Source organism: Poecilia reticulata, linkage group LG13 (assembly GCF_000633615.1).
Source record: "Poecilia reticulata strain Guanapo linkage group LG13, Guppy_female_1.0+MT, whole genome shotgun sequence".
Taxonomy (NCBI): domain Eukaryota; kingdom Metazoa; phylum Chordata; class Actinopteri; order Cyprinodontiformes; family Poeciliidae; genus Poecilia; species Poecilia reticulata.
In genome coordinates, this window is record NC_024343.1 from 18471524 (window position 1) to 18488280 (window position 16757).

Consider the following 16757-nt stretch of genomic DNA (forward strand, 5'->3'; position numbering starts at 1 on the left):
ATATAAAACCACTTACCCTTGTAGGATCATGGGGCAGCTGGTGATCACCTCCTCTCTGAGCTGCTTTACTCTCTGAAGAATTATACCTACCGCTTCAACAACCAATCAGAGCCAGGAAAAGGGTCTTGGCGCTGTCAATCTAGCTCGTGTACTCGCTGCTCAAGGAGGAAATGAGTAGCACAGCTTCAGACAGGAGCGGTTGTGCCAACAATTTGTCAGTATTTCAGATATTTAAAACAAAAAACTAATCTATAATTATCAATATCGACTGATATGGAACCCTTAAACTCCATTAAATTCTGTCCCAGTTCCCCCAGCGGTTAATCCTGGGCTTCTTTCAGGCGCCTCTCAATAAGCACAGAGCTTTTGCAGCCTCTGTGTAATATTATCTTCTCTCCTGCCTTACACATTATTCCATATCAGTTTATCTGCCTCCCCTTTAAATGAAGCAAAGCAAATTCCCTCCAGGGATTTTCAATTTATTATATGTGAGTGGGGTCCTTTTTATTATTTTTTTTTTTGTGGGTGATTGTCAGCGTCTCTGAAATGCGCTCAGCAGTTCTGTGCAGTAGGAGTGGCTTCAGCAGCGATGATGGAGCAGGTAATCATCAGATTGCTGTGAAACTGTGTTTCTTTGGATGCTGAACAGAGACGATGCAAAATAAGCTTGGATGATTGCGGTATTTGTGTTGTTTATTGGCTTTGAGCGGCGCTGCATCTCATTATTTTGTTTTATGGAGCTCTGGTTTATAGATTTAAATAACACGGGGTCAAAGGTTTGGGGATGATTGCGCTTCCTGCCGCAGCGTCTGTGGCGTTTACACCCAGGGGAGAACGAGGCTGGAGGAAACTGGGAAGGGCATTTTTAAGAACTGAAAGCCTTTAATCTGTTTATTAAAAAAGGTCTACTATGGATTTCTGATACTAATCATAATTTTACTCTCTAATATCAGGTTCAGTTTTCAGTGCAGCATCTGAACATTTATTTGTCCTCTCTACATATTGTAGCTGAAATTATTGAATAAAGTTTAATAAAACTATGTAACCCTAAGATGTTTAAACTGATTTTTATTAAGATATTTTCTCCTAGTTTATAGTAAGACTATAAATTGTGACAAGAGACTATTTGTTGGCTACAGGAGATGTTAAGACTTTATAATTACAAAGTCAGAATAATTATTTTTTGTGTTTTTTCCAATTTAGCTGCCAAACTACAAGAAGCAAAGTGGAGGAGAAAAATAAGGATGGTTTTAGAAACAGTTGCTGACCTGAAGTCACTACATCCAGCTACTCTCAGTAGCAGCATGATATCTTGTCTTTCATACCCAACATATGTAGGATTGAGCATGTTTATGCTGAACAGCTTAGTAAAATAGGACTCTTTGTTTTATTTTGCTGTTGCCTAGCAGCAAGACGGTCCAGGATTCAAACATCATCCAGGGGTTTTTCTGCATATCTCCCAGCATTCCTCTGCATCTTCCTACAATTTAAAAAAAAGGTCCGTGTCGGTTTAATTGGTTTCTCCAAATTGTTCTCATGTCTGAGTGTCATTCTGTCCCTGTGATGGACTGACTACCCATGATGCACCCATCACTGGAGTCTTTGCCGTTCTTTCGTGAAGCAACAAGAGTTGACTAGAGAGTTATTATTGCTGTACCTTCACTAAACCTTTGCAGGAAACAAATTGCTTTCCTCCAATCCTCAAAACTATTCATCCTGCTTTCTGGTTGAAAAATAAAACAGCTTCTGGATGTTTTTGTGCATAAAAAACATCCGTGAAATTCTGACCAATTACGCAGATGTTTCTGAAAAGGTTGGACAGGGCGGTCAGGACGAGAAGGGTCGGGCAACCTGAGAACAAAGTTATGAGATTTTTGACATGCTGAACAGCTGCATCAATGAGTTTGACCCGACCATACAGAGACATTCACAAAATAAGCTCTAATCTCATATTTAAACTTTAATTAACCATGTTCTATTGTCTGTAAAACTTCTAGAGTAAAACCAACCAAAAGGTAAACTGCAGCCGATCAGGATCACCATGTCTGGATCTGTGAGCGGATCGAATCCAACAACCACACTGTTATTCAGTCAGATCTCTAGAAACAGTTTGACGTATTTAACCACTAAATTTCACAATAACACTCAAATATTATTCACTTACTTTATCACTGAAATCACAGACTCTTCCTTTCACCTCTGACACATCAGACACTCGAAAAGTCACAGAGAAGCCATGTTCAATGGTGATTTAAAAACACTTCTTCCCTCTGAATGTTCTCATAAACCAGCTTCACTCTGATTTTGCCTCTCCCTCTAATACGATAATTGCCTCCTCATCTGAGTCTCTGTCAACATCCGCCATTCCAATCACGGATTCTTCCCGTCCAAGTATCCCGTCTAAAGTATTTCCTTGCTTCTGCATTGACAAAAGAGATCGATGTGCAGTTTATGGGGTCATTATGTACATGTTACCATGCTAGCATGCAACATTTGCTGAAGGAACTTCCAGACTAAAATTAAACCACCTGCAGCAGCACAGGAGCGTGGAGTCTGGATCCGTGTCAGCCGGGTTTTCCATCCATGACTCAAGCAACATCAGTCTGTTGTCGTAGTTCCTCTACAAAATCTCAACTCAGAATAATCTGGACTGTGTTATCTGAGTACATTTATCGGTGACGTTAAAGAATCCACCAAGGACCGACTGAAAACTGTGGAATGAAAAGTCCAGGTATTGATTGATCTGATTCGGATGCTATCAGGTGAAAAAGCTGCCTGCAGAGGAATCCCCTCAAACATCTTGCAACTGAAAGTGGGGAGTGAGGCAAACTTAAGTCTGACGCTGGCGAATTGGAAATGGCAACTAAAAGCATTACACGAAAGTTATTTTAACCAGTGGAAGTAAAACTTGCTGCGAAGGTAACATTTTCATGCAAACATTTCTTAAAAATGCACAAAACTTTTGTTTTCCAATGAAGTTATAGACACATCGAGGCATTTAAGAAGGATTAATAAGCACAACTTATAAGTTGACAACTTGTTTCACAAATCAGTTCATAACAATGTTGCTACTAATTACAACTTCAACGATTTAAACAAAAAATAACATGTCTACTTGGTGGCATGCTGGCCTGTTCAGTTTTCCAGCTGCTTCACCATGCCAGCGTTGCTCCACACACACAGAAGAAACAGGAAGTTGCTTTTAAATGTGCTTTGGCTCATAAAGTGTTTTTTAATCCAGATGGAAACCTGAGCTGTGAGTGTGAGCCCAGATAAAAAAAAAACAAAAAGAAAAGATTGATCTGAGTGCCCTTAATGCATCTACATCCTGCATGCTTTGAAACCATTCGGGTCAAGCCGTTCAACTTAAGACCTTGTTGTTGTTGTACTTGCCTCATTTCTGACACAACAAACATTTCAAGTCTTTAAGGCGAAATAGTTTTAAAGTTGTTGCAAATCTAAACGGAGAACCTTAGATTTAACCCTCGCTTTTGTCAGCTCGTAAATTGAAAAACTGGGGTGTTTACTGGAGGATTTTACTTCATAAATGTCACAGGACAACAAATAGATGATATAGATGTTGTAGGTTTTTATCCACATTTTACTTTCAAGCCAGTTAAACCGTATGTCTGTCTGTGAACCTGCTCTTTACTACTTAGACATAAGAGTTTATTTATCAAAAAAATTTCCAAGCACTTAGAGCTCGATCCGTCTGACATCTCCGTTTGCGGAGAGCATCTTCCCTCCATTAAAAGTGCTCAGCTGGCAGCACTGGAGACGGCTGTTTTAATTGCAGCCTGAGAGTGTTACTATTTCTGGTTTTAGTTTTTCGCCAAGTGGAGATCTGTTTGCCAACGCGCCTCCACCCTCAACCAAAAGTACCCTCAGCTTCCTTTCTTTCTTTCTCTCCCTTTCTTCCTTCTTTTCTTTTCCTTTCTCCTCTCTCAGCTGCCGATCCCTTTGTGCCTTATCTCTTTTCATTTCCTCCTCTCTTTCCCTTCTCTCATAACATCTGAGCTGATATGAAGCCACGGCTTAAAGCTGCAGAGGAATAATATCTGTGAAAGAGAGGTTAATCGAATGTGGACGATGATGTCCAAGGCTAAGCACAGACGCAAAGACAATGGAGGTCAAAGCGAGTAAGATAAACGCGTTCGCTGGGAGACAAATCGTGTCTTTCGCTCCGCGTCCCCCTTGACCTCGGAGGCGGCGATGGTGCTCGGAGGTTCGCGCTCTGATCCTGATTACAACGTTAGATGTTTGGAGGCAGAGGGAGGCTTCAAAGTGACAGCAGCGTTACCATGTTAACTCAAAGTAACCCGGATGTTCCGCGTAGGAAGACGCCGGTGAAGAAACTGAGGTTTCCAGGGAGGAGAATGAGGTTGCAACGACACAATGTTTAGATACAAAGAAACTTTAGTCTAAATTTAATTTCTGAGATGGAAAGTTTCTCACGTCTTGCTTCAGACTCATCCTAAAATAAAAAGTTGATGACAGAAAACCAGACAATTTAAATGAGATGTATAACAATTTTAATAAAAGTAAAAAATACTATCCAACCTGAAGAATATCAGCTACAAAAAGGGTGTGTTTTCTCTTTGTCTTATTAGGGGATATTCATCCAAGTATATTGAAAGTTAAATTAAGATTTTTGTTTAGATTACAGAAAATACAAAAATTCTACAATGTGAACCAAATTCCTACTACAGTTTTTTTTTTGTTGTACGACTATTCAACTCTTAAAAAAAAGATGGAGCATCTCATCAATAATTAAACCCCAAAAACGTAACTTTGGGTTTGTAATTAAACTGAAGCCTGTTTACAGAAAAAGCACATTTAGCAGGCTGTCTACATGAACATCACTAAAAATTGAAACCGCTTGTTATGATTGTTTTAATTAAAGACTACAGGTAAAAATAGGACAGATTCCAATTCGTATGCAATGTTTTATAAATACAATGTGGGCTCTATTTTCAGCCGGATGGTGGGTTTGTTAAAAAAAAGTTAGAAACTAAATTAGCCAAATCATTATAAATCAGTATTATTCAGTTCACATAACGCCTGACTTGGTCATGAAATGAACTAATCAAGCTAAGATAAATATTTTGAGCAGGAAAAGTCTTTTTTGTTTTTAGTAGTTATAGTTTTCAGTGCAGCATGGATGAGTTTTTGAGGAAGCACATCTTCATCCAAAGTGTAATGCAGTCAGGTTTTTGGGAAATGCTTGCATGTCGTTGTCACGGAGACTTGAAGGTTTTTAAGACCCCCAGCGATACGTTGGGGGTTAAACTTTATCTGTGCTTTCGGTTTGCCGTTTGCTGCGCTCACACTGTATTAGAAAAGTAAATGTTGGTAATGTTTGAGGGATGAGCTCAGATTCTGTCTCTCTGACTTCTGGACTCTAGACAATCAATAAGCAGAGCAAACACACAATGGGCTGGTAATACATTTACAGAGAGAGCAGAGGGAGAAAAAAAGATAAACGGATAAAAGTCGGAAAGCAGATTTAGAGCAGAGAGAGAAGCAGCTTGTTTGGTGTCGGACAGTCACACTATCTGTCTAAATGTGGGACCTGCTGACGGCTAAATATGAAGAAAACTCAAACTTTAGCTTGTAGTTTATGTTTCTCTAGTTTGACCACAAATTAATATGACATCAAATCCTTGAGTAGCAGATTTTGATGCTGTTTTCCCATGTCCTTGTTTCTAATGAAAGAATTGCTCCAGCGTTGTGCAATAACACCGAGCCAAGTCACATCCTCAAAATGCTTAAAAGAAAGTCTGATATGTTCTGTTCGCAGGTTTGTGCATGTTTGCTTCGTAACGCTCCAACCAAAGAGCACCGGCACAGAATGAATACAACACAGCCAGAACAGCCTAAACATTTTCACTTTCCTGATGAAAGAAACGTAAAAGTGTTGATTCAAAAGCTGCGATTTGACATGTCTTTGTGGCCTGTGTTCACCTACATGAATCACTCACCACAGAAATGAAAATAGTGGTCTAGGAGGGGTTACAACCTCATCATGCCTATATCAAGCATTTCTCCAACTAATCTGCTGTATAAAAAAAAATTTCAAAAATGTATTTAAAAAATTATCTCAGCTGGTGTGATGTGGATCATTTCCTGCTGCTGCTTTGGCTAAAACGGTTTCTCCAATCAGCTGAAATGAACAATGGGCGATTTCTCTTTGCATCAAAAGAAGCAAGTCGACATGCTGTGCTCAGATCAGTGTGAGCTGGGCTCCGAGGTTAGCAGGCACAGCTCCAAATTGCACATAGATTGATGTCTGGAAGACCAGAGTCAGTTACGCATTTTCTGAGTTGTGCTTCTAATGCAATAAAGACTTATTGCACTGAGAAATCCTCAAGTCTTAAAATCACTTGAGTTTCTCCTAGCAACTAGGAGAAAGAAAAATACCTGAGCAACAACTCGATTGGATTGAAGCATGATTGTGCTGTACAACACCTGCAGTATGACAAAGACGTCTAGGGTTTTTTTGTGCACAGTTCTTTCCGATAGCCCAGCCCAGGTTTTCCAAATTTACCAGGATCCAGATACGTTGTTGTGGAAATCGTGGAGGCCACAGGTTGACCTTAATCTGTAATGAAGGAAGCTTTATGTATGGGTCCATGTAACTTGAAATCCATACAGATTCCCTTTATTTGTCCTATTTACTTGTTTATGACTCCAGGATGACAAAACCCTTTGCTAGGCTGATAAAATACGACTACATTTATTCAGTGAGTTTCTGTCGTCTCTATGGAATCCGTCACAAAAGGAGAGTAACAAGAAAAGTGGCAGACGCAACCATGTGGAACCCATTTTCTCCTCCGTTTATCTCCTCCAGGCCTCGACAATAAAAAGCAAAAATGTAAAACCAGTCTGAATTTGTTTCCTGTGCTCACAGAGGCCCCTCTTCCAGCTCCCACATATCTCAGTCCCTCGTAGCGTCTCTCTCCGGCTCTCCTTCCTTCTGTCACTTTCGAAACCATCTGAAGCTGCCGAGAGGACCAACGGCGCCCGTCTCCATAGCAACGCCGTCTTAATGATGGCAACAAGCGTGACCTGAAGATTTCGTCTGAAAACGTCTGGGAGAGGGACAGAGTGCGAAGCCGCGGCTCAATTGAGTCCTCAGTTCTGGCCTCTAATTTGCCTCTGTCTCGCTTCTCCTTCTGCTCGTTCGTCTCTGGCGGCACTCTTCCTCTTTTCACACGGCGAATAACGAGGCTGAATGGATACTTGATCTGACAGGTTGGCTTCCTCTGTTCGGTTGCCACGAGAAGCAAATCAAATCTAACCACTTAAAAGACACGCCGCACACTCAGATGCACACTTACCCCGCTTGTAACAACCTGAGACCAACCTCAGTTTTGATGTTATTATCTCTGTGCTGCCCTGTAGCCGCCCTGGTGGAGCAGCACAGGTATGGAGAAGTAAGAGAGAGCGCTTTTTCTAAATCTTACGCCTCTCTGAGGCTCCGGTCCTCTTGTTCTCGCACTCTGATGTTTGTTTTACACCCTTTATTTCAGCTTTTAGTGTGATCTTTTTTGTCTTTTCTGACAAAAACGGCAAATGCTTGCACGTGCGTTACTTTCAAAATTGGTTGTGTCGTGAAATGCTCTCTCAAGACGTGTTTGTTTTCTCACAACTCCCCAAAGGGCACAGGCTGAAACTTAATGAACCGCTGGATCTTTTAGGGAACGGCTGCAGGAAGCCGGTGACTCGTTCCTGGCATTCGCTGACATTACGTTTCTGTGACCCAAAAGTCTCATGGAAATGCTCCTGAGCAACGTTGTTGCAACTCTGTGCATCTGATGTGATCTGTGTGAATTTTTAGATTAGGAATAAATGTGCAGGAATCTTAATTGATGAAGAAACTGCATTTACAGAAGACTTAAAATGCTCTTTTTTTGGCTGTCCTGGTTTATTTAAGATATTGTTAAAATTGTATGTTTTCCTAAATTTAACATTAAACAGATAAAAGTTCAGTATTTTAGAAAAAACAGGTTGTCATAGTGTAACAGAGGATGACTGCTAGATGCTAGATTATCTGATGGCCAATCAAAACTTTATCTATGTACGAACCATTATATTACGAAGTTATTATGATAAGAAACAATGAATTATTTTAAAATGTAGCAAAACTCTGGCATATATTTGTAAAACTGGCTCTTTTTATTTTATTATTATTATTTTTTTTCCTTCATCATTGAATATTTCTTCATATTACTTCAATCTATTAATTGTCAAAATTGATGCTAAGTTGTTCTATTTTTGTTTTTCTGTAATTCTTTTGTTTTGTATGCACGTAGTTGGTGAATTAAAATAAAGTTTATCATAAATATTCATCTCTCCAAATAGGTTACAAAAACCCACAGGCAGTCATCAGGTGTCCAAATATTTTATGTTACGTATCCTCACTCTTATTATTAGTTACAGTATTTTTTTTAAGCCATTGCTACGTCAGAGAATAATATTCTATTTGAGAAACCTCTTGGCTTTTGCTCATATCCACAGACAGGCTCACTCCACTGCTGAACTCATAGGTCATAAGGTCATAACCTCACGTCTGTTTCTGACCCTGACAAACTCTTTACTGCACATGTGGCAACTTCCTGGTTAAGAAACAAAATAGCTTTACACAGATTTATTCCAAAAAAAAAGGAAATATTGTGTATGTTTTGTGTAGTTTTTTTTTTTTCTATCTTTAACCTTTGGACCTAGTTCCCTCTCAACTTCAGTAGGAAGAAATGATCGACAAAAGGTACAAATAGCTAATCTCCATGTTGTTCTTGAATACCAGTAGGTTAGTTCAGTTTAGTTAAGAAGGCGTAACCTGACTTAAATTGCACTGAACATAGTCTGAAACATAGTTTGATTCTTTTTTCTGAAAACCCTCCACAGACAAAAAGACAAAGTTTTTTTCTGGAAGCTAAACATCGACAGAAATTAGCTTTAAAGCTTTATTGTATTGAAAAACATGGATCATAAGTTGTTTAAAACATAGTACTGACTGTTGCATTCTAAAAGCTGTTAGTTTATTTGCATGAACAAATGGAATAATGAGAGGCCAGAACCAGAGAGCCATTTCTTTATGAACCTCTGTTTGGTTTTAGCTTCTTCTACTAAATGCTGTCTGAAGCCGATACTGATGGATTGTTTGCGCCTCGACTTTTTTGATGAACATTGTTTTTGTAGCACTTACAAATAAGAGATATGCAAAAGTATTTAGTACTGCTGGGTTTTACATGTTACAATATTCACATTTTCTGTTTCTATTTGCATAAATGTACTTTTCTGGAGCAATGTCTCTCTTTTGTTTTGAATTCCCTTAATTCTCCATTTTCCTTTTACCTAATTGAAAGACAAATCAGTTTCTCTGGGATCTGCTGGTTAATTTAAGCTCTAACCCTGAGCACAACATGGATGTGTGTGGATTGTGGTGCTTTTGTTTTTAGATGGTTTAATTAATTCTCTGACATTAAGGCATTCGCATTTAAAGCAGATTTTTAGTGGACGTGCAGAGAAGAATTTGATATGATCATCTCACAATTTAAGCTTATTCCTTATTGGAAAATAGGTGCAAATATTGTGTTTTAATAATTGAACGTGTGCCGGTGACTGAAGTCTCCTTCTGCGTAATCAAATCATCCACTGAGGCTATCGGTAATTGGGTTCAGATGTCTGCAGTGAGTTTTGGTCCAACAGGTCTACCGCTGAATCTAATTTATCTTTGTGATTTATGCAGCTTTAAAGAAGTAGGAAATATGCAGAAATAAACTCATTATGAAGAAGAACTGCAGGCACTTCACTTTGACTGAATAGGTCGACTGTGCTAACTTAGAAGGCCTCGGTTTGTCTGCGTGTGTGGGTGCGTGCGTGCGTGTGTGTGCTGTCTCCCAGCTGCTTGTTAATGGAGATTTGGTTAGTGTGTGACATTTAGATGATAAATTAGGTTTTTTCCGTGTGTGAAACTGTAATTAATGCTTCGGGGTTACTTGTTTTTACACTGCTGTGCAAAAGTATTCCCAATATTTGAACTTTTCAACAGTTTCATTACATTACAGTCACACACCTGATGCATTTTATGTGATAGACCAACATAAAGAAATTCCTATTCAAATCTGAAATGTGTCACATGCATTCTATTTATTTAACACTCATAGGTAAAATTTGTTTTCATTAACGATCTTCAGCAGTAAACCAGTAAGTTAATGAAGTTCACCTGTGTGTCATTACATCTCAGCACAGAAGCAGCTGCTCTGTGAAGATCCCAGAGGTTTGTTAGAGAGCATTAGTGAGCAAACACACAATAGGACAAAAAACTCTATAGACCAGCTTAAAGCAGGGTTAGGCTAGAAAACAAAATCATAAGAATTTGAAAACTGTTTTAATTTATCGTCTGAAGATGGAAAGAGTATGTCGCCAAAAAAGCACTTATCGGATTTCCTGCTAAGATGTTCACAATGAGAAGTTGACAAGATTTCCAGCTCAGGTTGTTGACAACAAACTATGAGTTGTGACTCTACAACTTATTGGAGAAAGCAACAAGCAACAAATATACATATGCTCAGAGCAACACTGGTGGTCTAGTTCAGTACTTATTCATGCTTTAATATGGCCCAGTTAACGTCCAGACCTAGATCCAGTTGAGATCAGGAAAATCATTTTGTTCACTGCAAATTTTGCAAAGAAGAATCTGACAGAGAATTCAATTGTAGCTGTACTTGCAGAAAAGGTGGAAAATATTTATTTATTGATTTGCTACCTTCTGTCATCTGTAATGTTTAATTTTCTGATACTAGAACAGTGGATCGCGGTTTATGTTTTTATCATGTTTTGTATCAAGTCATCACGTAAAGCCAATAGAGAGGTGAGGGGAGCGACGCTGGTAGTCCATGAAAAACCAGCAGCAACCTGAGCCGAAGCTGACCAGTGGTCTGGGAGAGACCATCTTCATTGTCGATTCTGTCTCCGTGAAACTGGTGGAGGTATAAAGACGTCTCTTCTCACGTCTCCTCTTTCTTCTTCTGTGCTCCCGTTTTCCTCAGAGACCAAAGCCGAGCTCGAGGACCTCATGGCAGACATCAAGAAACTGGCCAACAAAATTCGCTCTAAATTAAAGAGTAAGTCGTTGTTGTCTTGGTCTGTTAACGTTGTGTCGGTTAACAAAAACATGAGCCCAGGACTGAGTCACCTAGGGGTTTGGGGGTTTTCTTAAATAATATGGAGCAGTTCATTTAACAAACGAAAGACAAATAGTCAGGAATAAAATCGGATGTTTTCATGCGGAGGTGCTTTGCCTTCCCAGCAGAGGAGACCTGCTGCTCAGCCTGCAGCGGCTCCCAGACGGCTTCATTTATTCATGGAGGTTTCGTTCTCCAGAGGCAGAAACATGACTGACGCTTATTACTGAGGTGCTGATGGCTGGAAGTCGTAATTGTCTACATTTCTGTTAGCAACGTTGCAGTCAGTGGTCTACAAGCTCTAAATTCAGATTAAAATAAATCAGATTACACCAAATAAAGTCGGGTTCTGCATCAGTTTGACTTCCAAGTGATCAATGATTTTAATTATTAAAAATGTTCTGGATGTGAGTGTGTTGTTGGTTTTTTTTTTACACTAATGGTGCAAGTCTTTTCTAGTAGTGAGACTTGATACAAAATTTGAATCAAGTAGAGGATGTGTAATTACTTAAACACCATTATTCGCATTTTAACCACAAACTATAAGGTGACAAAATAAACGTTGTCAACTCAAAAACTAAATTCTTGAATGAATAGACATAAGAGCTCAGTAACCAACCTATTTATAGTTTTTAATCTGTTATTTAGATTATTAAACCATCTGATTGGTGCACATTTATCTCCAGCTGATCCATATCACTGCTGCTCGCCTCCTCACTAAAACCAGGAAATGTAGCTCAGAAAATAGATTTTTAAATTCTGCTTTTAGTCTATAAATCGCTGAATGATTTGGCCCCAAAATACATGAAAGACTTGTTATTCTTGTATTAACCTTATTCTGGTTCTGGTTCTGCTCTGCATCCAAACACGGAGAAGCAGCATCAGTTTCTATGCTCCACTCATCTAGAACAACATCCAGAAAACGTCAAAAATCCTGAAACCATGAGTTGTTAAAAATCAGGGCTAAAAAGACATTTGTTAAGACTTGTCCTTGACTGTTCTAGTTATAACATAAACTGAAACATCATAAAATTTAGTCTGTAATCCAACTTTTCTTCACTTTCCTTCCATAGACTGTAGATCATTATTAAGTTTTCATTATGTAAATCACTTTGAACTGTTTTTTGGTGAAATGTGTTAAATCATAGCAACTCTGACGGTCTCTATTTCATTCATATATCAAACTTCGCACTGCGACAAATCTTATGAGAAAACACAATTTCTCTGTTTATTTTATACCAATTTATTATTGTAATGGATGCAGTCAGAAAAAAACAAAAACAAACAGATGGCTGAGATTTGGGGAGGAAGAAGCAAATCGGCTGTCGATATTCTGGAAGACATTTGTTGAAATAAAACGTTTGAGAAGCATTTTGTTATATTTTATGGAACATTTAAGTATAAAATTATTCATAACTGGCAGATTTAAAAGAATAAATTAATAATAATTTCAAAGTACATTCAAGAAAGATTCTTATGAACGACGAATACATAATAAAACAATGACTTTAGGAAAAAAGAAACAACTGGGGAATTAAGTTAATAATTGATTCTAGAAAGATTGTAAAATTAATGAAGTTTCATGTAAGATTTAAAGGAGCAATGAATCATCAAAAAAGAGTTTTATCATAATTAAATTCAACAAAAGATTGGTATGAGATTAAATAAAATAAATATATAAAGAACTAATTCTAAAAATATATGTAAGCAATAAAAATGAAAAAACAGGAATACTAACTTAGAAAATTATATTAAAAAATGACGCATGCAGTGCAATAACACTTGAATCTTGAAATAGAGTTTGTTCTGAGTTTTTGTTTGAGTGAAATGCTCAATTGCTGATCAAGTGTTTATATATTATTATGTTTTTGTTGTTGTTCAGGTATTCAGCAAACCATAGAGCAGGAGGAAGGGCAGAACAGATCGTCAGCTGACCTGAGGATACGCAAAACGCAGGTAGAGTTCAAGCAAATACCAAAGGCTTTGGGAAAATGTTTCTTTGTAATCTAACTGCAGCTGTTTTTCCTCCCTGGATGAAGCTTTTCTTCTTCTTCTTCCTCACTTCCCCAGCACTCCACGCTGTCGAGGAAGTTCGTGGAAGTGATGTCAGAGTACAACACCACGCAGTCGGACTACAGAGAGCGCTGCAAGGGCCGCATTCAGAGACAGCTGGAGATCAGTGAGTAGATCCACTAATGCACACCGAGGACGGGTGATAAATGGTTTTATGGTGCTTAATGGTGCACTGCCAACTCCAACCATAGTTTTATTTTTGGGTTTTTTTGGCACTAAAACTCTCTAGAGCAGCTCAAATGTGAATTGGCTTTTCACTTGTTACAGTCATTCATGTTCTGAAATGTAAAAGTAGGATTTTACCGTGCTCTAATTTAAAAATAAAATCTGGACAGCAAAAGTATCAGTAACTTGCGTTTTGTTGAACCCGAATGCTGGAAGACCAGAGGAAGAGGGGTGAAGTGAAAAGTTTTAATGATGAAATAAAAGGACAAATTACTTTAAAAAACAACTAAAATTGGGCCTTTTAAAAACAATGGAAATGGGATCAGAGACACAGAAACCAGGTGAGTAAAATTAGGAGAAAATTTAATCAGAGGAGGAGACGACAGAGAGATCAGAGGAATCTGAATGAAAACACTAAACTATGACAAGATCTAAATGATAAAGAATACAGAAAAAAGAAATGAATATGGAAAGATATTAACAATGATAAACAACTCAGAAATGATAAGAAAAAACTTCCTAAAATGACAACCAAACACAAACACAGCTTGTTATTGTTGCAGAATGATAAATTTATATATTTTATATTATATATTTTGAGTTACGCTAAATTTTCTCCAGATTAAGTTTTTGAAAGCTTGTTTTTTTTTTGTTGAGACTGAGCTGATGCCAAAAACTTTAATCAGTTACTTTCTTCATGCGCCTCATTCATAAATTTCCCTTCACAACTGCGTATTCAAGGTTCAGTTCACACAAAATAAAACTGAAATTATTTGTCTTTGTCGTTTAAGAACTTAATTACAGAACCAGAGAGCTCTTTGTTCTCATTTATGTCCTAAAATAATTACACTAAATTTTTCTTTTTACTGTGAAGCAAACAAGTAGGAAAAATAGAAAACTTCAGTGTGCGTAATTACTCTCTCCTCTAAATTCACTGCTTTCCTTAGACATCTGTTGCAGCAATTACAGCTGCAAGTCGCTCTGGATGATTCTCCATGCGCTCGCTTCATCTTGACGCTGGGATCGTTGCCCATTCCTCGAGCCGACGCTGCTCCAGCTCCTTCAAGTCAGACAGTTTCCACTGGTGAACGATATTCAGCAAACTGCAAAATCACATTTTCTATCCTTTTGGAGATTTTTGCTCATTTACATCGGAACCTAACCTAGAAGAAGTATTCTAAATTTACTGCAGAAGTAAACAGAAATGGACAGAACAATGCATCATTTCTCCCTCCATCTATCACAAGACTGATGGGCTTAATTTGGCAGGATTAGACGTAATAAAAGTTTCTAATTTAAAACGGCATCTTGGCAGAAACCAGAGGCATTTTGAAGAGACCGTTCTTCAAAATGCTGAGTCAAGGACAACAAAAAGACACGAACTGAGATTCTCTGATCAAGCTGTAGGCAGGTTTCTGGTTACATCGTTGACACAACAAAAAACAACAGAGAAAAATAGCTTTCCTGTTCACTTTGATTAGTAAGATCTTGATTTGTTTTTTTAAAGATTTCTATGAATCTGTTGATTTTCTGTAAAGCCGTTGAAACTTTTTTATTTTATTTTACAACACGAGTTATTTAGAATATAACTGTAACGTGGTGAGGGGCTGGAGGGACTGACAACTTTGACTCATTTTAAAATGTATTTTAGTTAACGTTTGAATTAGATCAGCTCTTGCTGAGATCTTAAGTGCATCCAGATGATGATCAGATGTTCATTTTCACGAGGTTTTAACAGATTGTTGTGTTAGTTTGGTTTTATATCACTTTAATCTACTCCAGCGTAGAAATTTTATTTAGAAAATATCACACTGCAAAAACATAAAATCTTACCAAGAACTGTTTTCTAGTTTCTAATGATGAGGTGATGCCTCTAATTAGATTACTTCTTTTTTTTCCCATGTTACGAATGAAATAATCTTCGAGTGGAACTAGTACCTTTTTGTCAATGTTCAAGAATTATTGACGTAAAACAAGCTCCGATATCTTGCTGAAACTTTACTTGTAAATTCATTTTGTCTTATACTTGGCAACATTAAGATTTTTTCCATTTCGACTATACTATTAATATTCCTTTTTGCCTTTTGTTTTATTCATTTCAACTTCTGTTTCATCATTTTGACTTTTGTCTTTGACTCTTCTTAAGTGTTATGTGTTTTTTGGACACTTGTGACCCGTTTCCAACAATATTCTAATAAACAAAATCCTTCAGAGTGTGTTTTTCCCTCTACGGCGGCTCAGGTTCCACTTTTGCTTTTCTGTCGTTTATTTGTGTCTGCCTGGCGCCACAACAACCGCTTTCAGAATCAAATCGCTTTTCATCAACACCCACACACACTTGGACGCACTCAGCAGGTTACCGCAGCTCTCCTCTTCCCCGTCGCGCCGAATGCGTCAGATGAACTGACAGGTATTAAATGTAAGCCTTTCAATCCTGGACCAGATGGACGATTCCTCATTTAATACATGATGCAGTCGCCTAAATGTACGCAAACCATAAGTGCGTCCATACAGAGATGAACACCGTGACTTATTTAGTGGTGATGGCTGAGGGGAGACCGGACGCATGCAGCAAGTTTATCTCCACTCTGTGTGCCACTTTCTAGACAACAGTGGAGCTCACGGCACTCTGTGGGCCTAGTCAAAGGACAAAAACGCACCTCATGAAGTCAAACACCTGAGTCACTTTTTCCTTGAGCTCTTCCAGATGTGCTCGAGTTTGATTTGTCAGCTGCTGGAATCACAGGAGGCTTTCACTGTCGCCAAGGAAGGGATCACACACAAGCATCAATGGAAAAAACACACACACAGAAAGACAGGCAGCACTTTGAGTACGCTGGAAATGCTAATTATTTACAAGTCTGAGGGAGGATTTTCCCCGTTCTTTTAATTCTGTCGGTCTAAAGATTTAATTCCTGGCGTCGCTGCAGCTCCAACACCTCTGACTGGTTTTGTGTGTGAATCAATAAAATGTCACACGCTGAGGGAAACATTCGGTCTCGGTATCGATTTTGCCACAGCTTCTCTCTTTTCCCGCTCACCTCCACTCCGGCCTGATGGGCGCAGACATGAAAAGGACAAGAAAGAAATGCCGGGGCGCCCTGCAAGCTTTGTGTTGGAGGATTTCAGCTCCCTAAAAGCTGCTATTTAGGGTTGTGAAGTTATCCATCCGTCCGTCCAAATAAATCTGTTTGTTGACTAAAACGCAGGTAGAAATGCATATGTTGGTATTTTAGACCTTAGTTGTTAGTTCCTGTGTGCTGTAAGCAGCCAGGCCGACCGAGCAGAGGAGAGGTCGACCGCAGGTGTTGCAGGGTGTCTCTCTGACAT

General features: G+C 38.5%; 1 protein-coding gene across 2 annotated transcripts in view; it reads left to right on the plus strand.

The window, feature by feature from the left end:
- Positions 1-16757, plus strand: part of stx1a (syntaxin 1A (brain)) — a 59695-nt gene that overhangs the window by 30545 nt on the left and 12393 nt on the right. For both annotated transcript variants that reach the window (XM_008425805.2, XM_008425804.2), the window contains exons 4-6: positions 11055-11129; positions 13072-13145; positions 13260-13368. In XM_008425805.2, the coding sequence (XP_008424027.1) occupies positions 11055-11129; positions 13072-13145; positions 13260-13368 (258 nt within the window). The remainder of the gene's footprint in view (positions 1-11054; positions 11130-13071; positions 13146-13259; positions 13369-16757) is intronic.